This window comes from Colletotrichum siamense, assembly GCF_013390195.1.
Source record: "Colletotrichum siamense strain Cg363 chromosome Unknown KSG_Cg363_contig02, whole genome shotgun sequence".
In the NCBI taxonomy this organism is placed as follows: Eukaryota; Fungi; Ascomycota; class Sordariomycetes; order Glomerellales; family Glomerellaceae; genus Colletotrichum; species Colletotrichum siamense.
The window spans coordinates 5569731-5583743 of record NW_023501015.1 but is presented as its reverse complement, the minus strand read 5'-3'; the positions used below and the strand labels follow the sequence as shown (position 1 = coordinate 5583743).

Here is a 14013-nt window from a genome sequence, read left to right as displayed (position 1 = left end):
CCGTGCATCTCACTTACGGAGTCGCCCTGAAACACGGCTGATGCAGCTTGGCGTTCCCGTCTCTTCATCCCATGACACGCCGCCGCCGCCATCAAAGCGGGAAAAGTTCGAGTTGGCGTTGACAATAGTTGACGGCTCTGCTTAGCCTCTGCAACACATCGAAATTCGAGATTGTCAAAAAATCCATCATCAAATATGCGAATAGCATCAAACGCGATCCTCAGAGCCGCCTACGTGGCCGCCTGGCTCGCCTCCTCAGCCCTCGCGATGCCTCAACCTCGAATCATGGACCGCGAAGACCCCCCGCCGTCTCCGCCGTCGCCCCCGAAACCCATCGCGACAGCCGGCCAGGTCGACATCACACAGCCAAACACGACCGCCCCGGGCGCGCCACCACAAGACAACAAGCCGCCCATCCCGATCACGGTGCAGCTCTACGGCAGCTCGCCCGGCGTCAAGACGTGCCGCAGCGGCGCGCAGCTCGTCGACATGGAGCTGCCCAAGACGGCGTCCAAGATGGCGCAGTTCACGGAGCGCAACGGGCAGTGCTACGACCTGCCGGGCACCGCGCAGTGCGGCGTCTTCATGGCGAACAAGGCGGACGGGTGCGAGGCGCAGCTGTTCCGCGGGTACAAGTGCGAGGGCTTCACGAACGTGGCCGTCTTCCAGGACGAGCTGCGGCCGGTCGGCGGCTTCTTCAAGAGCATGGCGATCAAGTGCGGCGTGCCCCCGATCGAGGTCGCGCCGCTGAGTCTGGGCGGGCTGGGCGCGGCGAAGATGCAGAAGCCGGTGCCCAAGGATGGAGGGAAGAGGAGGGCGGCGAGGGCGGTTGATGCTGCGATGCAGGCTGGGCTGACGCAGGGGGTAGGGGAGACGTGATGTGATGATGAGAGGAGGGAGGAGGGCGTGATCCACGATAGGCGCCGAGATTCCGAGATTCGCGCCGCAGTCATTTTCCGCAATATCCGTACATACAGCAGCAAGATACCACCACCGCCAATCACTGGCCATACGAATGAATAACGAACAGAATAATAATTTAGAAAGGATTCCCACTCCCGCAACGCTAGAGCTTGATGGCGCCCGATTAGCTGTGGCCCTAGCCACCCCGGTCATGTGCCAGGCTTGTGTCTTGGTGTCTTGGGACTCTTTGGTTCACAGGAGTCGCGGGCTGTCACCGCCTCAACTGATTCAGAAAGCATGACAGGAGCACTAGGTAAACAGAGAAAGCTTTGGTGGTTACGGCTCTTCACAGCCTGACATTTGGCCCGACTGGTTCGATCCCGTGGGCTCGTCATGCTAGTGGCGACCAAAAACAACGACCGTCGAGCCAGAGGAGGATCAAACAGGAGGGGGCCACAGCCGGACCACATTTCAATCCAGGCGATGATTGGTCTGTGCAGCGGTAAAATCGGTCAGACGGCATTTGCTGCAGTGTTGCCCAGGTTTCGTGCCCCTATTTTCCTGCAGTTGTTTGGCGTTGTCACCGATGATGCGAGTTTATTTCGACTCAATTCTGCGTCTTCGACTCCAACTTTTAGAATCAAGAGATGAGTCTTCCTCTTTGGGACAGCAATAATCTTCAGCAGAACGAAGCTAGCCAGCTAGATCGTCCCGTCAGATGGCGTCTAGCTCTCGCTGGTGTGGCTTCACCCAAGACACCAGACCGTCTGATCTGAGGTCCCAAATGTGTCATCTCGTCTCAGACGCTTCAACCCCTTGCACTGACAACCAGGAACTCCAATCATGGCACATATAACGACGCAGCCGTTCCTGGCGTCCCGTCTGCGTGCTGTCTGCTGCCCGCTGCTCTCTCTCCCTCCATTCTGATTGACACAACCTTCCTTTCCGTTTAACCTTTTTTTGTCGTGTGTTATTCTTTCTTTCTTGTTCCATTCATTTTTCATTCTCCAGTGGCCGGCCACTTTTAAGCTTTGGGGTGCATTGTTCAGTGGCAGTTCTCTCGTTACGACATCGTCCCATCCATCACCTACCTACTCCGACGTAATATATCCCACCCGACGAGCTCCTCAAGACCCCCAGAGAAGGAAGACTAGAGAGAAAATCCTGTAGAGAGAAAATCAGTCAAGATGCACGCCTACTTCCTCGCCCAGCTCCTCCTGGCGGCCACCGCCCTCGCCAACGCCATCGCCAACCCGAACCAGGCTCCCGGCCTCGCCGTCGTCGTCCGCCAGGCCGCGCCCGTCGCCGCGAACCCGCCCTCGACCATCATGTCGTGCGCCGAGTACTCGCGCATCGCCAACCTCTCCACCGTCGGCGCCAACAGCACGTACCGCGCCACCTTCTTCGCGGCCTCGCCCAACGGCAACCAGTACAACGCCGAGGTCCTCGACACCGCCATCGCGAAGCTGCCCACCGTCATCATGGACCAGGCCCTCAACACCGCCTGCGGCAACCTGACCGCTCTCGCCCTCGTCGAGGCCGAGCGCAACTTCACCCAGCGCACCGTCCTGCAGCTGTCCAACATCCCCGTCCCGGACCCGCTCACGACCGGCCCCGTTATCGCGATCGTGTGCGCCAGTATCGTGCTCGCTGCCGGGAGCTGGGTTGCGATGCCGTAAAGAGAGGTTGTTGCTGGTTGAAGGAGGGCGTAGGATGTATGGGAGGAGAGGCGATGTTGGTTGTGGATGGAATGGGTGCGGAGGGAAGTGGTCCATGTCTGCTGGGTACAGAGATCTTAATGCACCTCTTTTGCAAACAGCTGACTGGGCTATTGATGCTTCGTACGTGAAACTGGATGTCAACTATGCTTAGCGTGGTGTTTGAATACAAAGCGATACCCCCCAAACATGCTTCGTTGTATCATCTCCCGCTCCGGCTGGTAGTTTCCTGATTTATACCTGTTGGTGTTAAAGCTGACAACGTCTCTGGATTGAGGGGATAAGTGATGTTGCGTGTTGTCACGTCCTCTAAACGCGATATGATCATGTCTTCCAACAGCGGTTCTGATTGGAATAGCCTGAGCTGAAATTGTCAGCACACACACTCCCCCCCCCCCCCCCCCCCCCCCCCCAGTTGTGATGTGAGACGGTTAAGGGACAATATATAATGCTTACGGCTAGTAAATGCTGGTTTTCTCCTACGCACAAGGCCCCATCATAATCTTCCTCTCAATCTCTCGCTCTACAGAGGCTCCAATGCTCCCTGTCCACTAATTGGCTCAACCTCAACATCCTTTGCCAACTTCTTCCACCCCTTCAACCGTCTCTGGTCAACCCAGTTCCCGTGAACCTGCGACTTCACGTGGAAAGGCAGCTGAATGAGAGCAATAGGCTTCTCAAAGTCCCTCGTGTCCAGCACCACAATCTCATTCCTGTTCGCGCCCCTCCGTTCCACCATCGCCATCACCCACCCGTCTCCCTCGGGGGCATCGTCACTCCGCGGAATGAAGATGGGCTCTTGAATATGCGATTCAAACCCGGCGTAGAAGTACTTCGTCTGCTTGGTCTCCAAGTCCAGCATCGCCAAGCCGTTCAGCCCGTTATGCACAGTCTGCGGCTTCCCGTTCTCGTCCTTGCTGATGTGTACGTTGATGAAGACATGCTTGTACGGCTTGGACAAGAACCTCTCGTCGAGGCGGGGGAACTCAGCCGGAAGATCTAGAATGATCTCCGGGTCCGCGACCTGGGTATTGCTCGGCTGCGAGAGATCCAATGTCCAGCGCACGTAGTCAGATGCCGCGTCGGGGGCCGGTAGTCTGCCGTCGTCGGTCGGGAAGAAGGGAAATCCGTTATCGTGCACGCGCGACGTCTCAAGGAAGACCTTGGATCCGTCTTCGCTCTCCCATGCGCCGCCCGTGTGAATGAGCATGCAGTTCTTCCACGGGTATACTCTGTACTCGCCGGGGCTCCAGCCGGGCGGCAGCGGCGTGGTGCTCCGGCGCGGGGCGACGATGAAGGTCGCCGGCTTGTCATAGTCCCAGGCCCAGTGGTGTCCTCCCTTCTTCATGCGCTCGACGCTGGCGTCGAAGCACCAGAGGACCAGGATGATCCAGTTAGGCGTGATAGCGCAGTCGTGGATCGGCGCGCACCACGGTGACTTGATCCATTGTTCGTCATGCTTGACACCTTGGCTATCAAGAGAGTAGATGACGATATCGAGAGATGCGAGCCCCTTGGCCTCGTAGCCGTAAACCACCAACTCGTCGGTGTATGGGTCCACCTTCGGGTGCGCCGTGAAGGTCTTTGACTTGACCTGTGGTCCAAACGGATCATACTTGATGGTATCCAGCGTATGGGGATCGACGGAGTAAGGCAGACCGCCCTCTTTCAGCGCGAGGAAGTGGTCCGCCCAGAGCACAAGGTTGGTGTTCGCCGTCGAGTCCACGGCCGCGCGCACGCAAGGGTGGTGGGTGTACGGATTGCGATAGAGGCCGAACAGAGCCTTGTTGGCTTTCCGCTCTAGCTTGTAGCGCTCCGTTTCGACGTAGCGCATCTTCATGTCTACTCTGCCGTCGCGGATGCGGAACGCTGAGATATTGCCATCGCCGTCGAGGGGGACGTTGCCCGGATGCGGCGGGACAAACGGATCAGTCATGACCCTGTAGAACGTGCCGTCGATTTGCTTTGGGATCTCTCCCAACACCACGAGATCGCCAATTTCTCCCTCGAGACGACATGGCAGGTTAGACCCGGCCAGATCGTAAGCTATTGGCCAGGATACGGTTAGCCCGTAGGCCGTCTCTGAAGACGGGTGACTCTCAGGAGAGTCGTCGATGCGGCTAGGAGCCATTGCGAATTATACAAGCGAAGAGCGAAGATGCTAAAAAGCTCCAAGTGAATTCGATGTAGTGTTCTCGAAGCATGGTCCAGAAACTTTCAAGAACATTCCGCCCGGGGATCTCAGTCTTATACGCGAATCATCACAATCATTAGACGACCTCATCTCGATAAAGTCATCCAAGGGTCATCAGATTCCCCCCTCGGGCGCATGGCAATTCTCACAACTACCGAAACGCACCTCCTTGGCCGTACCATATTTAAGTTCCTCGGCCGAGGCCTCGTGGCCGGGCCGCAGTCCACAATCGACAGATCCCACCCCAGGATTCCCCGCATAGAGTAGCGGCCGACTCGTTTGCCTGCAGCGGCACCATGGGGCCCCTACGCCGCGGCCGGCTCGCCCAACACCAACAAACGAGCTAAATATGGGACGGGAGAGCCAAGAAGATCCAAGATTATCAAGCACGGATGCAATTTTCAACCGTCATCCCATCACCCAAGTGGGCAAAATGGCAGAGCCAGCAAACCACGTCACGCACATGGTTGCCGACAGCTAAGAAGGAGCTGACTGATACTGCTTCGACTGTCGGCCGCCGCCCTGAAACCCCATGTGACGCTGGGCTTAGACCCCGGGGCGGACATACCCTCCATGTCCTTCCCGCCGCGGCTGGCATCGCATTTTCGTCTCTTGGTATGGGGATATTAGTATTCCTCGGTCTCGTATTGGCTGGGCGGTCGCATCTGGAAGCTCTGAGGACTGCAGGGTAGGTTTCAGCGATACTACTTCGGGATCTAGCGGTCTGATGAACCCGTCGGCATGGTGCCGACTTGATGGGTCCGTGCAACGACATTTCAAGTGTGTGTTCGTTCCTACGGATTGCGCGGGGCCATTGCGAGGACTGACGGGTTGTTGGATGGCTCCGAGATTGAAATGCCGATGGGTGAGTTATCATGAACAACATAGCCAATCTCCCTTCGCCCGACGAGGCCAAGATGCATAGAGATTGATTATTCGGAGAGAACGAGTGGCGTCGCATATTTGAATACGTGACCACGAGTTTGTTTATGTGTTACTTTCCCTCGGCTCAGAGACGGGAACTCAAGCATGGCCTCATTCGAGTCATAAATCAGCGAAATCATCTAAATACTCACCCTAACAGCTGTCAATCTATAGCTGCGCCCATAAAGCTTGCAAGAAGCAGTTTGGTCCTCTCCTTCTACACCTATGCAACTCCGCTGTACGAAATCACGTTTCCATGCTCATCTACATTCACCGACACATGAAGCAGCCGCGCTTGACGCCGTCTTGTGTCACCTCTTTGCCAAGTGATGAAATCCCAGTACCCATAAGGCCTTTTATCCCTCGAAATCTCCGCCTCTGAGCCTCGGGTAAAAGGCCACCAGCCTTTGCTTGCTGTCTCAGCGGCCTCCCGCTCAGAGGACTTCCTTTCTTCGGCCCGGACAAGGTGTCCCCGATTGACGAAAAGATAAAGACGTTCCCAGTTACCGATGCGTTCTTCGTGAAGAGTGACCTTGTCGGACTTCCATACCCATGTCTTGGGTGGTTCTCCCATATAGTCGTAGAAATCCTCCTCTGCAGTCCAGTTGAAGTTCTCATTGGGAAGATCGCTATAAAGATCGTCTTCGAAGGGCATCTGTCTCGGAACCACTCTGTGTCTTTGCCTCTCATCCAGACCTTCAATGACGCCGTCCCTATCTGCCTGGACGCTGGAAATGGCACCAGCAAGGGTGTTGTAGGTTGTCGCATAGGTCAGGGGAGCCGACTGGAGATGGCTTGGTCTCCTCTCCCGCAACTTGACGAGTGTATATTTATTCCTCGTCAAGGCTCTGCATTCCCACATGCCTTTGTCGTCCAAGTCCTTTCCACCGTGCTGGTATCGAATGCGGACAGAGGGATGTATTAGTTCATATCCTCGGACTTCCTGGCCGTCGAGATTTTCTGCCCCTTTTTCTTCTTCCTTGTACAATCCCGGTGTCCTGGTGCCATGGTAGGTGTCCTTGCCCCTCATCCACTCCAAAGGAGTCAAGAGAGTGTCCCAGGCCCTGTCTGGCAAGCCAGTTAGGGTGCTGGGACTGCTGGTTCGGCCAAGCGCCCATGGCCGCTGTTGGAGGTCAAGATTCACAGTTCGGAAAATCCGCAACATCTCTGCCGAAGAGAACTCGACACCCACAGATGTAAGTTGATCGGCCATCCCTGTGGATAGATCAGACTAGCTAATTCCGAAGCCCGGAAGCTTTGGGGAGGATGTTTTGGTTAGGACTTACAGGCTAGGGAGATTGTTGCGATTTGGTTATCTTTCTCGCCTCCACCTACATCGCTGTGGCCCCCGGGAAACCAGACCTGCCGAAGATTGGTGGTACCATTATTTGTCCAGAGAGTTGGAGCAAACGCGGTACGCCACTCGTCCAGCGCAAGCGCGTGGAAAGCATTTTGTATCCTAGGATGCACCTTGAAGCTTGCGAAGCGAAGCTAAGTTCGTAAGCTAAATGCTGAAAAATCGCAAAATAATGGGGTGCCGTACCTCCTGAGCACTTCGACCATTGTCCCATCCGAATGGCATCTTTGGGAGGCCAAGGCTTCCGACGGTATCCCACACCCCTACAAAAGTTGAATAGTAGATCAGTACTCTGATGATGCTGACTTCAACCAAGAAAACTTACCAACGGCTTTGATTTCGGGTTGCACCGGATGCCATTCTGCGTCTGGGTCATTGAGATTGTCCGTGTCGCATAGAAGCATTTGGAACTTGAGAGCAGTGAATTAGTACGCGTCTCATGTGATAAAGAAGTTGGCCTTCCTACTCTTTTGTGGAGATGCTTCCGGTAGATGTCGGCCATCTTCTGAAGTTTGTCCGTCCCATCCGCGTAGGCTTTCTCGACCACCATCGCCAAGCCATCTTCAGTGAGTCTCCACCAAGGGCGCCCGATAAGCTCGTAGAATATGGCTCGTTTTTCATCAAGGAGATCTTTCTCCATCTGCTCATGGTCTCTCGTCTCGAGAATCATGAAGTTGCTCTTGTGCATAGTGCTCTGCTGTTCATGTGTCAGTTGGTCAGAGTTGTGGATGTTGAAACCCCTGAGATGTATCTTCTGGTCAAACTCGGTGCTCTCGTCCCACTCGGCAAACCGCTGGTAATCGCTGAAAATTGCTCCAAAATTGGCAAGGCCAAAGCGATTCAATAATCCGAGAGAGCAGACCATGCCAGCCAGAGACCTTGCAACGAAGGCCCCACGGGAGAAGCCGAGAATGATAATCTCGTCCCCAGGGCAGTAGTTATCGCAGATAAATCGGTAGGTGTCAGCAATATTCTGGTTCACGGTGAGTTAGGGATGACCTCCTAAGTGGATATACTGAACATACGCTGATAACACCAAGGCCAAAAAGGCCCCCAAGCTTCTGCGCTGTCACCGACTCCTCGGTCCCGGGGCCAGGATGGTAATAGACTACTTGCGGCATTCCCGAACAACACTTGTGGGCAATCGCCGACGAAAGTCGGGTAACATTGGTAGAAATGTTGCCATCGGAGTTACTGTGGTTTGCCAATCATCATTCAGCAATTCAGTTAAGAAAGCGAAAGTGCATTCAACTCACGAATTGTTCCATGTTCCGTCGCAGCAGACAATCAGTCGCTTGGTATGGAAATGCTCCCCTTCGGCGGGACCTTCGGCCACATGGGCACATGCATGAAAGTCGAAAGAATCGCGGATCTCTTCAAGCGGGTGCAAGGTGCAAGCTGTGCGAGGTGCCGGGAGCCAAGGTGCTCTGGGAGGCATGATGAATGGTCGAGGATGGGGTAGCTAGATTTCTGGAGAAAATGACTGATGTAAAATATCTAGTGCAGCAGAGTCTAGTGACTATTCCTGTGGACGGAGAGATTGAGAAAAGCGGGAACGTACTTGATATGGGCGACGATGAGAGATAGATGAGGGAGTAATATGTGCCATCTTCCAAGACATTACCCCATCGATCATCTCAAATGTTGCAGACCAGGTATGCGTGATTTTGCCAGATCGACCAGCTCTACCAAATGAAGGCATCGCGTCTCGGCGGAGATGAGACATCTTGACAGGGAAACATCCAATGACGCACGTCAGTCTAAGAAAGTCACAGATCATCTAAGAACTCCAGCAGGACATTCGACATCTCGAGATGTGGTTTAGTCAGAACGAATGGGCTCACAAGTACAGAATGTCAGAAACTGCCTGGGGCGTTTGCCTCAACAACCAGCGCGAATGGTTCATGTTGCATATTAATGCAGATATCGCGGCAGGTAGGAGGAGTCTGAGTGCCAGAAACTGACACACGAACGCGTCGTTTTACCAGCGCGACAGAACTGGCTTTCACATGAATTTGCGGCGTATCGACGGAAAGGGAATTGATGATTGAAACATGTTTCTTGGAAAGTCGCATTAGGATCGTGCCGAGCCAGCCGTAGTCAACGTCGATTTGTGGAGCTACGGACGATCTTTGCCCTCAACGACAATCACTCTTAGACAGGCCAAGCTGGTAGGAATTCCGATACCTATCAGTCAACAACTGAATGATAGCCTAAGCATAGTCCAGCCCCGAAACCTTCACACTTCAGGCATTCCACCTAAGGTAAGTTAGCAAATACCACGGATGCCATTTTCGTGTGGAATTGAGGCCCAACTGGTGGCTTTTTCTTCATCATTTATTTGTGATCACCGGGGGACAAAACGTCAAGTAATGCTCGCAGATGCACACCGTTTCTTGCACACCCATAGGAAAAAGTTGGCGTGCATTGCAAAATCCGGAGATGCACTTATTGCCACAGACACCAATGCGAATAATCCATTTGAAATCTGGATGCCGACGGCAGAGGCCGACCTGGCGGGCCGTTCCGAGCCCGGTCTCCGTTCCGGCGCCGCGTCTCGGTCTCCGAGCGGCGACACGGCGGCTTGCCCTTGTGGCCCCACATCCCACTTTCCGCCCCTCCCCGACGCGATTTGCGCGCAGTCAGCATCGTACCACATTTTAGACGCATCACTCAGGACACTTCGCGACAGGCTGGATCTCCAGCATCTTGGGATTATCGACCTCGCTATAGACACAGTCATTCGTTGGAACCACATCGTGCAGACACAGTGAAACACGACCATTATGGCGTCCACATCGCGCCACCTTCGCATCGGTGTTGATGTCGGCGGGACAAACACAGACGGCGTCGTTCTGGACCCTTCTCGGGCCTCGGAGCCGGATAAGGGCATTGTCGCATGGCACAAGTCACCAACGACGACAAATCCCAGCGATGGCATCAACAATGCGATCGTGACGATGTTCGAGTCTTCCAAGATCGAGCCCAGCGAGATCGCGAGCGTCACTATCGGCACGACTCATTTCGTCAATGCCCTCATTGAAAGGGATGAGACCAGATTGGCTGCTGTGGCTGTTATCAGATTGACCAGCCAGTTTTCCAAGCACGACCCGCCTTGCTTGGATTGGCCCGAAGACCTCAGGGAGTTGATTCTGGGCCACTATGCTTTATGCAAAGGTGGCCTGGAGGTTGATGGCGTTCTCATTTCTGATATCGACCCTGAAGAGATCAAGGCTCAATGCTCGATCATCGGTGAGAAGGGGATCAAGAACGTTGTCGTCAACGGCATCTTCAGCCCAATCGACACGACAGAGAGGCAAGAGGAGAGGGCTGCCGAAATCATCCGCTCAGAGCTTCCTGGCTGTACCGTTACATGCTCAAAAGATGTGGCCAATCTCGGATTCCAGGAGCGTGAGAATGCTGCTATACTCAACGCCACTGTACTAGACTTCGCCCGTAAGACGATCAGATCCTTTCAGGAACCCATCAAGAGACTGGGTCTACACTGCCCAGTCTTCATCTCCCAAAACGACGGAACCATTCTCTCAGGAGAGATGGCTGCGAATCTCCCAATCCGGACATTTTCCAGTGGACCAACAAACAGCATGCGCGGCGCTGCCTTCCTAGTGCAGGATCAGCTTGACGAAGCCGTCATGGTGGTTGATATCGGTGGTACGACTACCGATGTTGGTCTTTTGCAGGCAAACGGATTTCCGAGACAACAGGCGGCGTTCAGCGAGTTTACAGGTGTTCGCCTGAACTTCTCATGCCCGGACGTGAAAAGCATAGGCCTGGGAGGTGGTTCCGTTGTGCGTAAGGGCCGAGAGAAATTGACGGTGGGCCCCGACAGCGTCGGCTACAAGATCAAAACTGAAGCCCTCGTCTTTGGAGGTTCTACTCTGACAGCGACGGATTGCACTGTGTTAGTCACTGAAGGGAAGCCATCAGCGCCGTCTATCGGTGATACGAGCTTGGTCAAGGGTGCGCTTGACGCTGAGGAACTATCTCAATTCACTAAGATCGTCCAAAGCAAGATCGAGAAGGTTATCGACACGATGAAAACTTCGCCCAACGATATTCCGGTTCTTCTTGTGGGTGGTGGTGCTGTCATCGCGCCGAATGAGCTTCGCGGGGCTAGCAAAGTCTTGAAACCCGAGTGGGCTGGAGTCGCCAACGCCATCGGTGCGGCTATTGCACGCGTCAGTGCTACCATTGATACTGTCAAATCGACTGAGTCTCGAACAAGCCAGGAGATATTGAGTGAGGTGGAGCAAGAGGTCAAAGAGAAGGCTGTTGCCGCAGGGGCAGTCCCATCGTCGGTCCAGATTGTGGACGTGGACACAATACCCTTGGCCGTGCGTATACCAAGTCCGCAGAAGAAGGCCTTGACTAACAATCACAGTACATTGCCAACAAGTCGCGATTCATTGTGCGCGCTGCCGGCGACTTTGACTTTTCCAGGACGGATCTCGCGTCTATCCAACTGAGCGATGAAGATGACACGCCTCAGGATTACACCACATATTCTCGTGCCAAGAAGATGTGTAGAGTCAAGGCCAAGAAAGAGATTGATGTTTTGAAATACAAGCCAAGAGTTGAAGATCGCGTCTGGTACATCAGCGAAACAGATCTGGACTGGATCAGTATCGGATGTTACATCCTCGGAACGGGAGGAGGCGGGTCTCCTTACTCGCAACAGATAATCCTGCGCGAGAAGCTCCGCAAGGGTGCCGTTGTGAGGGTCGTAAACCCCGCTGATATTCCCGACGAGGCGCTCGTCGGCTGCGGGGGTTACGCCGGGTCACCCACCGTGGCTATTGAGAAGAAGTCCGCGGACGAAATGCAAGAGGCACAGACAGAGATGTACAAGCACATCGGAAAGCCGCCGACGCACATGATTGCGGTTGAAATTGGGGGCGCCAATGGCCTGCAGAGCATGATGATTGGTTCCAGCACCAACATGGATGTTCCTGCAGTCGATGGCGACTGGATGGGCAGGGCGTACCCGACAAAATGGCAAACAACACCAGTTGTCTTCAACGAGCGAAGCCCTATCTGGACGCCAGTTACAATGAGTGATGGCAATGGAGCGATTGTTACTATGTCGCGCGCATCTTCAGACAAGCAGGTTGAACGTGTCATGAGGGCTGCCTTAGCAGAGATGGGCTCACAGGTTGCTGTTGCCGACCCTCCCGTGACTGGGGCAGAGACCAAGAGATGGGTAGTTGAGCATACACTCTCTCAGTCTTGGAGGATTGGTCGCGCTGTGGCTAAGGCCAGGAAGCTCAACCGCGTGGACAACGTTGCTGAGATGATCATTGAAGAGTGCGGTGGTTCAACTGGAGCCAAGGTTCTGTTCAAAGGCAAGATCGTTGGCGTGGAGAGAGTATTAAGAAAGGGACATGTCTATGGCGAATGCATAATCGAAGGTGCAGATGTGTCTGGTTCAGATGAACCCGGCCATCAGAGATCCCAGCAGTATAAAGGGTTTGTTAAGATTCCCTTCAAGAACGAGAACATCGCCGCAGTCAAGACCGCCTCAGCTACGTCAACAGAGGAAGCAGGCAAAGAGAGGCAGGAAGATGTGCTTGCCCTGGTGCCGGATCTCATCGCCGTTATCGACGCTCAAAACGGCGAAGCAATCGGAACGCCCGAGTACAGATATGGACTGCTCGTCATTGTGTTGGGAATTGCCGCCAGTGACAAGTGGACTGGGTCTGCTAGGGGTCTTGAAATCGGAGGTCCCGAGGCGTTCGGCTTTTCTCACTTGAAGTATGAGCCTTTGGGCACCTTCGTTAAGCCTCGGAGCGTGATTGACGAATTTGACACCAAGACAAAGGAGGGTTGCATGTGCGGCAAATGCAAGGATCTGGGCTGGTAGACGATGGAACTTGCAAAGCAACAGCCATAGCCTCACTGCGGAGGTGGGAATCTTCCCCAGCTTGTTTGTTCAACTTCTAGAAACAGGAAATACAACCGATAACACACCCGAGTTTCTAAACTGACTTGTGCAAACGGGGCTTACTCGGCGAAGCTGACATGCTTCTGACATTCAGCTGAGCGATTCAGCTGGGTGTGGACCGGGAAGGCACACCTAACAGCTGCTCAAACGCCTGCCGAACTTCCAAACAAACGAATACCCGCCCTGGGGAAACAGTTCCAAAACGTTCACTAGATCGGACAAACTGTCTGGCAAACATGAATCAACAGCCCTGCCATACTTCATCGCCAAGAGCTATCATCCCTGACCTCGGGACCGACATTTTCAGCCGCTGTCAACGGGCGCATTTGCCGTGGCGATGAACCGAGTACGATTGCCGTGGGCCGGACACGCCGCTCCGTCTATAGGGCCAACAGAGCCGCGCATATCACGAGCGACACTGCAACTCCAAGCCAACCGCTCGACATCGGATCGTGAAGTCGCACCCGACGCGGTTTCGCAATGCAATATCAAACTCAGCAGCATCGTTCGTCCATTCTCATCTTTTCTTCCAAACTTCCACAATGGCATTCTCGAAGCACGGAATCATGCAAGTTGCCGCTGTCGGAGCAGCTGGAAACAAAGCCTGCCCTCCCTCCGCTTTGGTAACAGATCCGGACTATGGGGTGGCGGACGCCAAGCCCATCCACCACAGACCAAAGTATCCTGACTCGGTGAGGCGGTGGGAGAGATACAACAGGAAAGGACAGCGAAGTCTAAAGAGACAGAAAAAAATCTTTTGGTTTCTGATTTGAAACGGGTGGCTTCACGAATGAGATATTTGGATGGAAACGCCGTTCGACCCGTTGTTAGAGTTTCTCCTGCAGACTTGGCCTGACAGTGCTAAGATCTCCGTCCAAGCGGGGGATGTCTCGATCAATGCGACGATAGATCGAAAATCTCCCGAACGATTGCCGCCTACGACGCTATCTAGATT

At 54.3% G+C, this 14013-nt stretch overlaps 4 protein-coding genes across 4 annotated transcripts; 3 read left to right on the top strand and 1 right to left on the bottom strand.

The window, feature by feature from the left end:
* Positions 1–195: 195 nt before the first annotated feature.
* Positions 196–879, top strand: CGCS363_v003461 (uncharacterized protein; the record flags this gene model as incomplete). Its single annotated transcript, XM_036635310.1, has 1 exon — positions 196–879. The coding sequence occupies one exon, from the start codon at positions 196–198 to the stop codon at positions 877–879; it is 684 nt and encodes a 227-aa protein (XP_036500866.1).
* Positions 880–2090: 1211 nt separating this feature from the next.
* CGCS363_v003460 (uncharacterized protein) lies at positions 2091–2582 on the top strand (the record flags this gene model as incomplete). Its single annotated transcript, XM_036635309.1, has 1 exon — positions 2091–2582. One exon carries the CDS (start codon positions 2091–2093, stop codon positions 2580–2582), a length of 492 nt encoding a protein of 163 aa, XP_036500867.1.
* Positions 2583–3144: 562 nt separating this feature from the next.
* Positions 3145–4752, bottom strand: LSDX1-2 (Lignostilbene-alpha,beta-dioxygenase isozyme I; the record flags this gene model as incomplete). Its single annotated transcript, XM_036635308.1, has 1 exon — positions 3145–4752. One exon carries the CDS (start codon positions 4750–4752, stop codon positions 3145–3147), a length of 1608 nt encoding a protein of 535 aa, XP_036499826.1.
* A 5130-nt stretch (positions 4753–9882) lies between these two features.
* On the top strand, positions 9883–12977 carry hyuA-2 (putative D-/L-hydantoinase subunit A; the record flags this gene model as incomplete). The annotated part of the gene is made up of 2 exons (XM_036635307.1): positions 9883–11451; positions 11499–12977. 2 exons carry the CDS (start codon positions 9883–9885, stop codon positions 12975–12977), a joined length of 3048 nt encoding a protein of 1015 aa, XP_036499825.1.
* Between the last annotated feature and the right edge of the window lie 1036 nt (positions 12978–14013).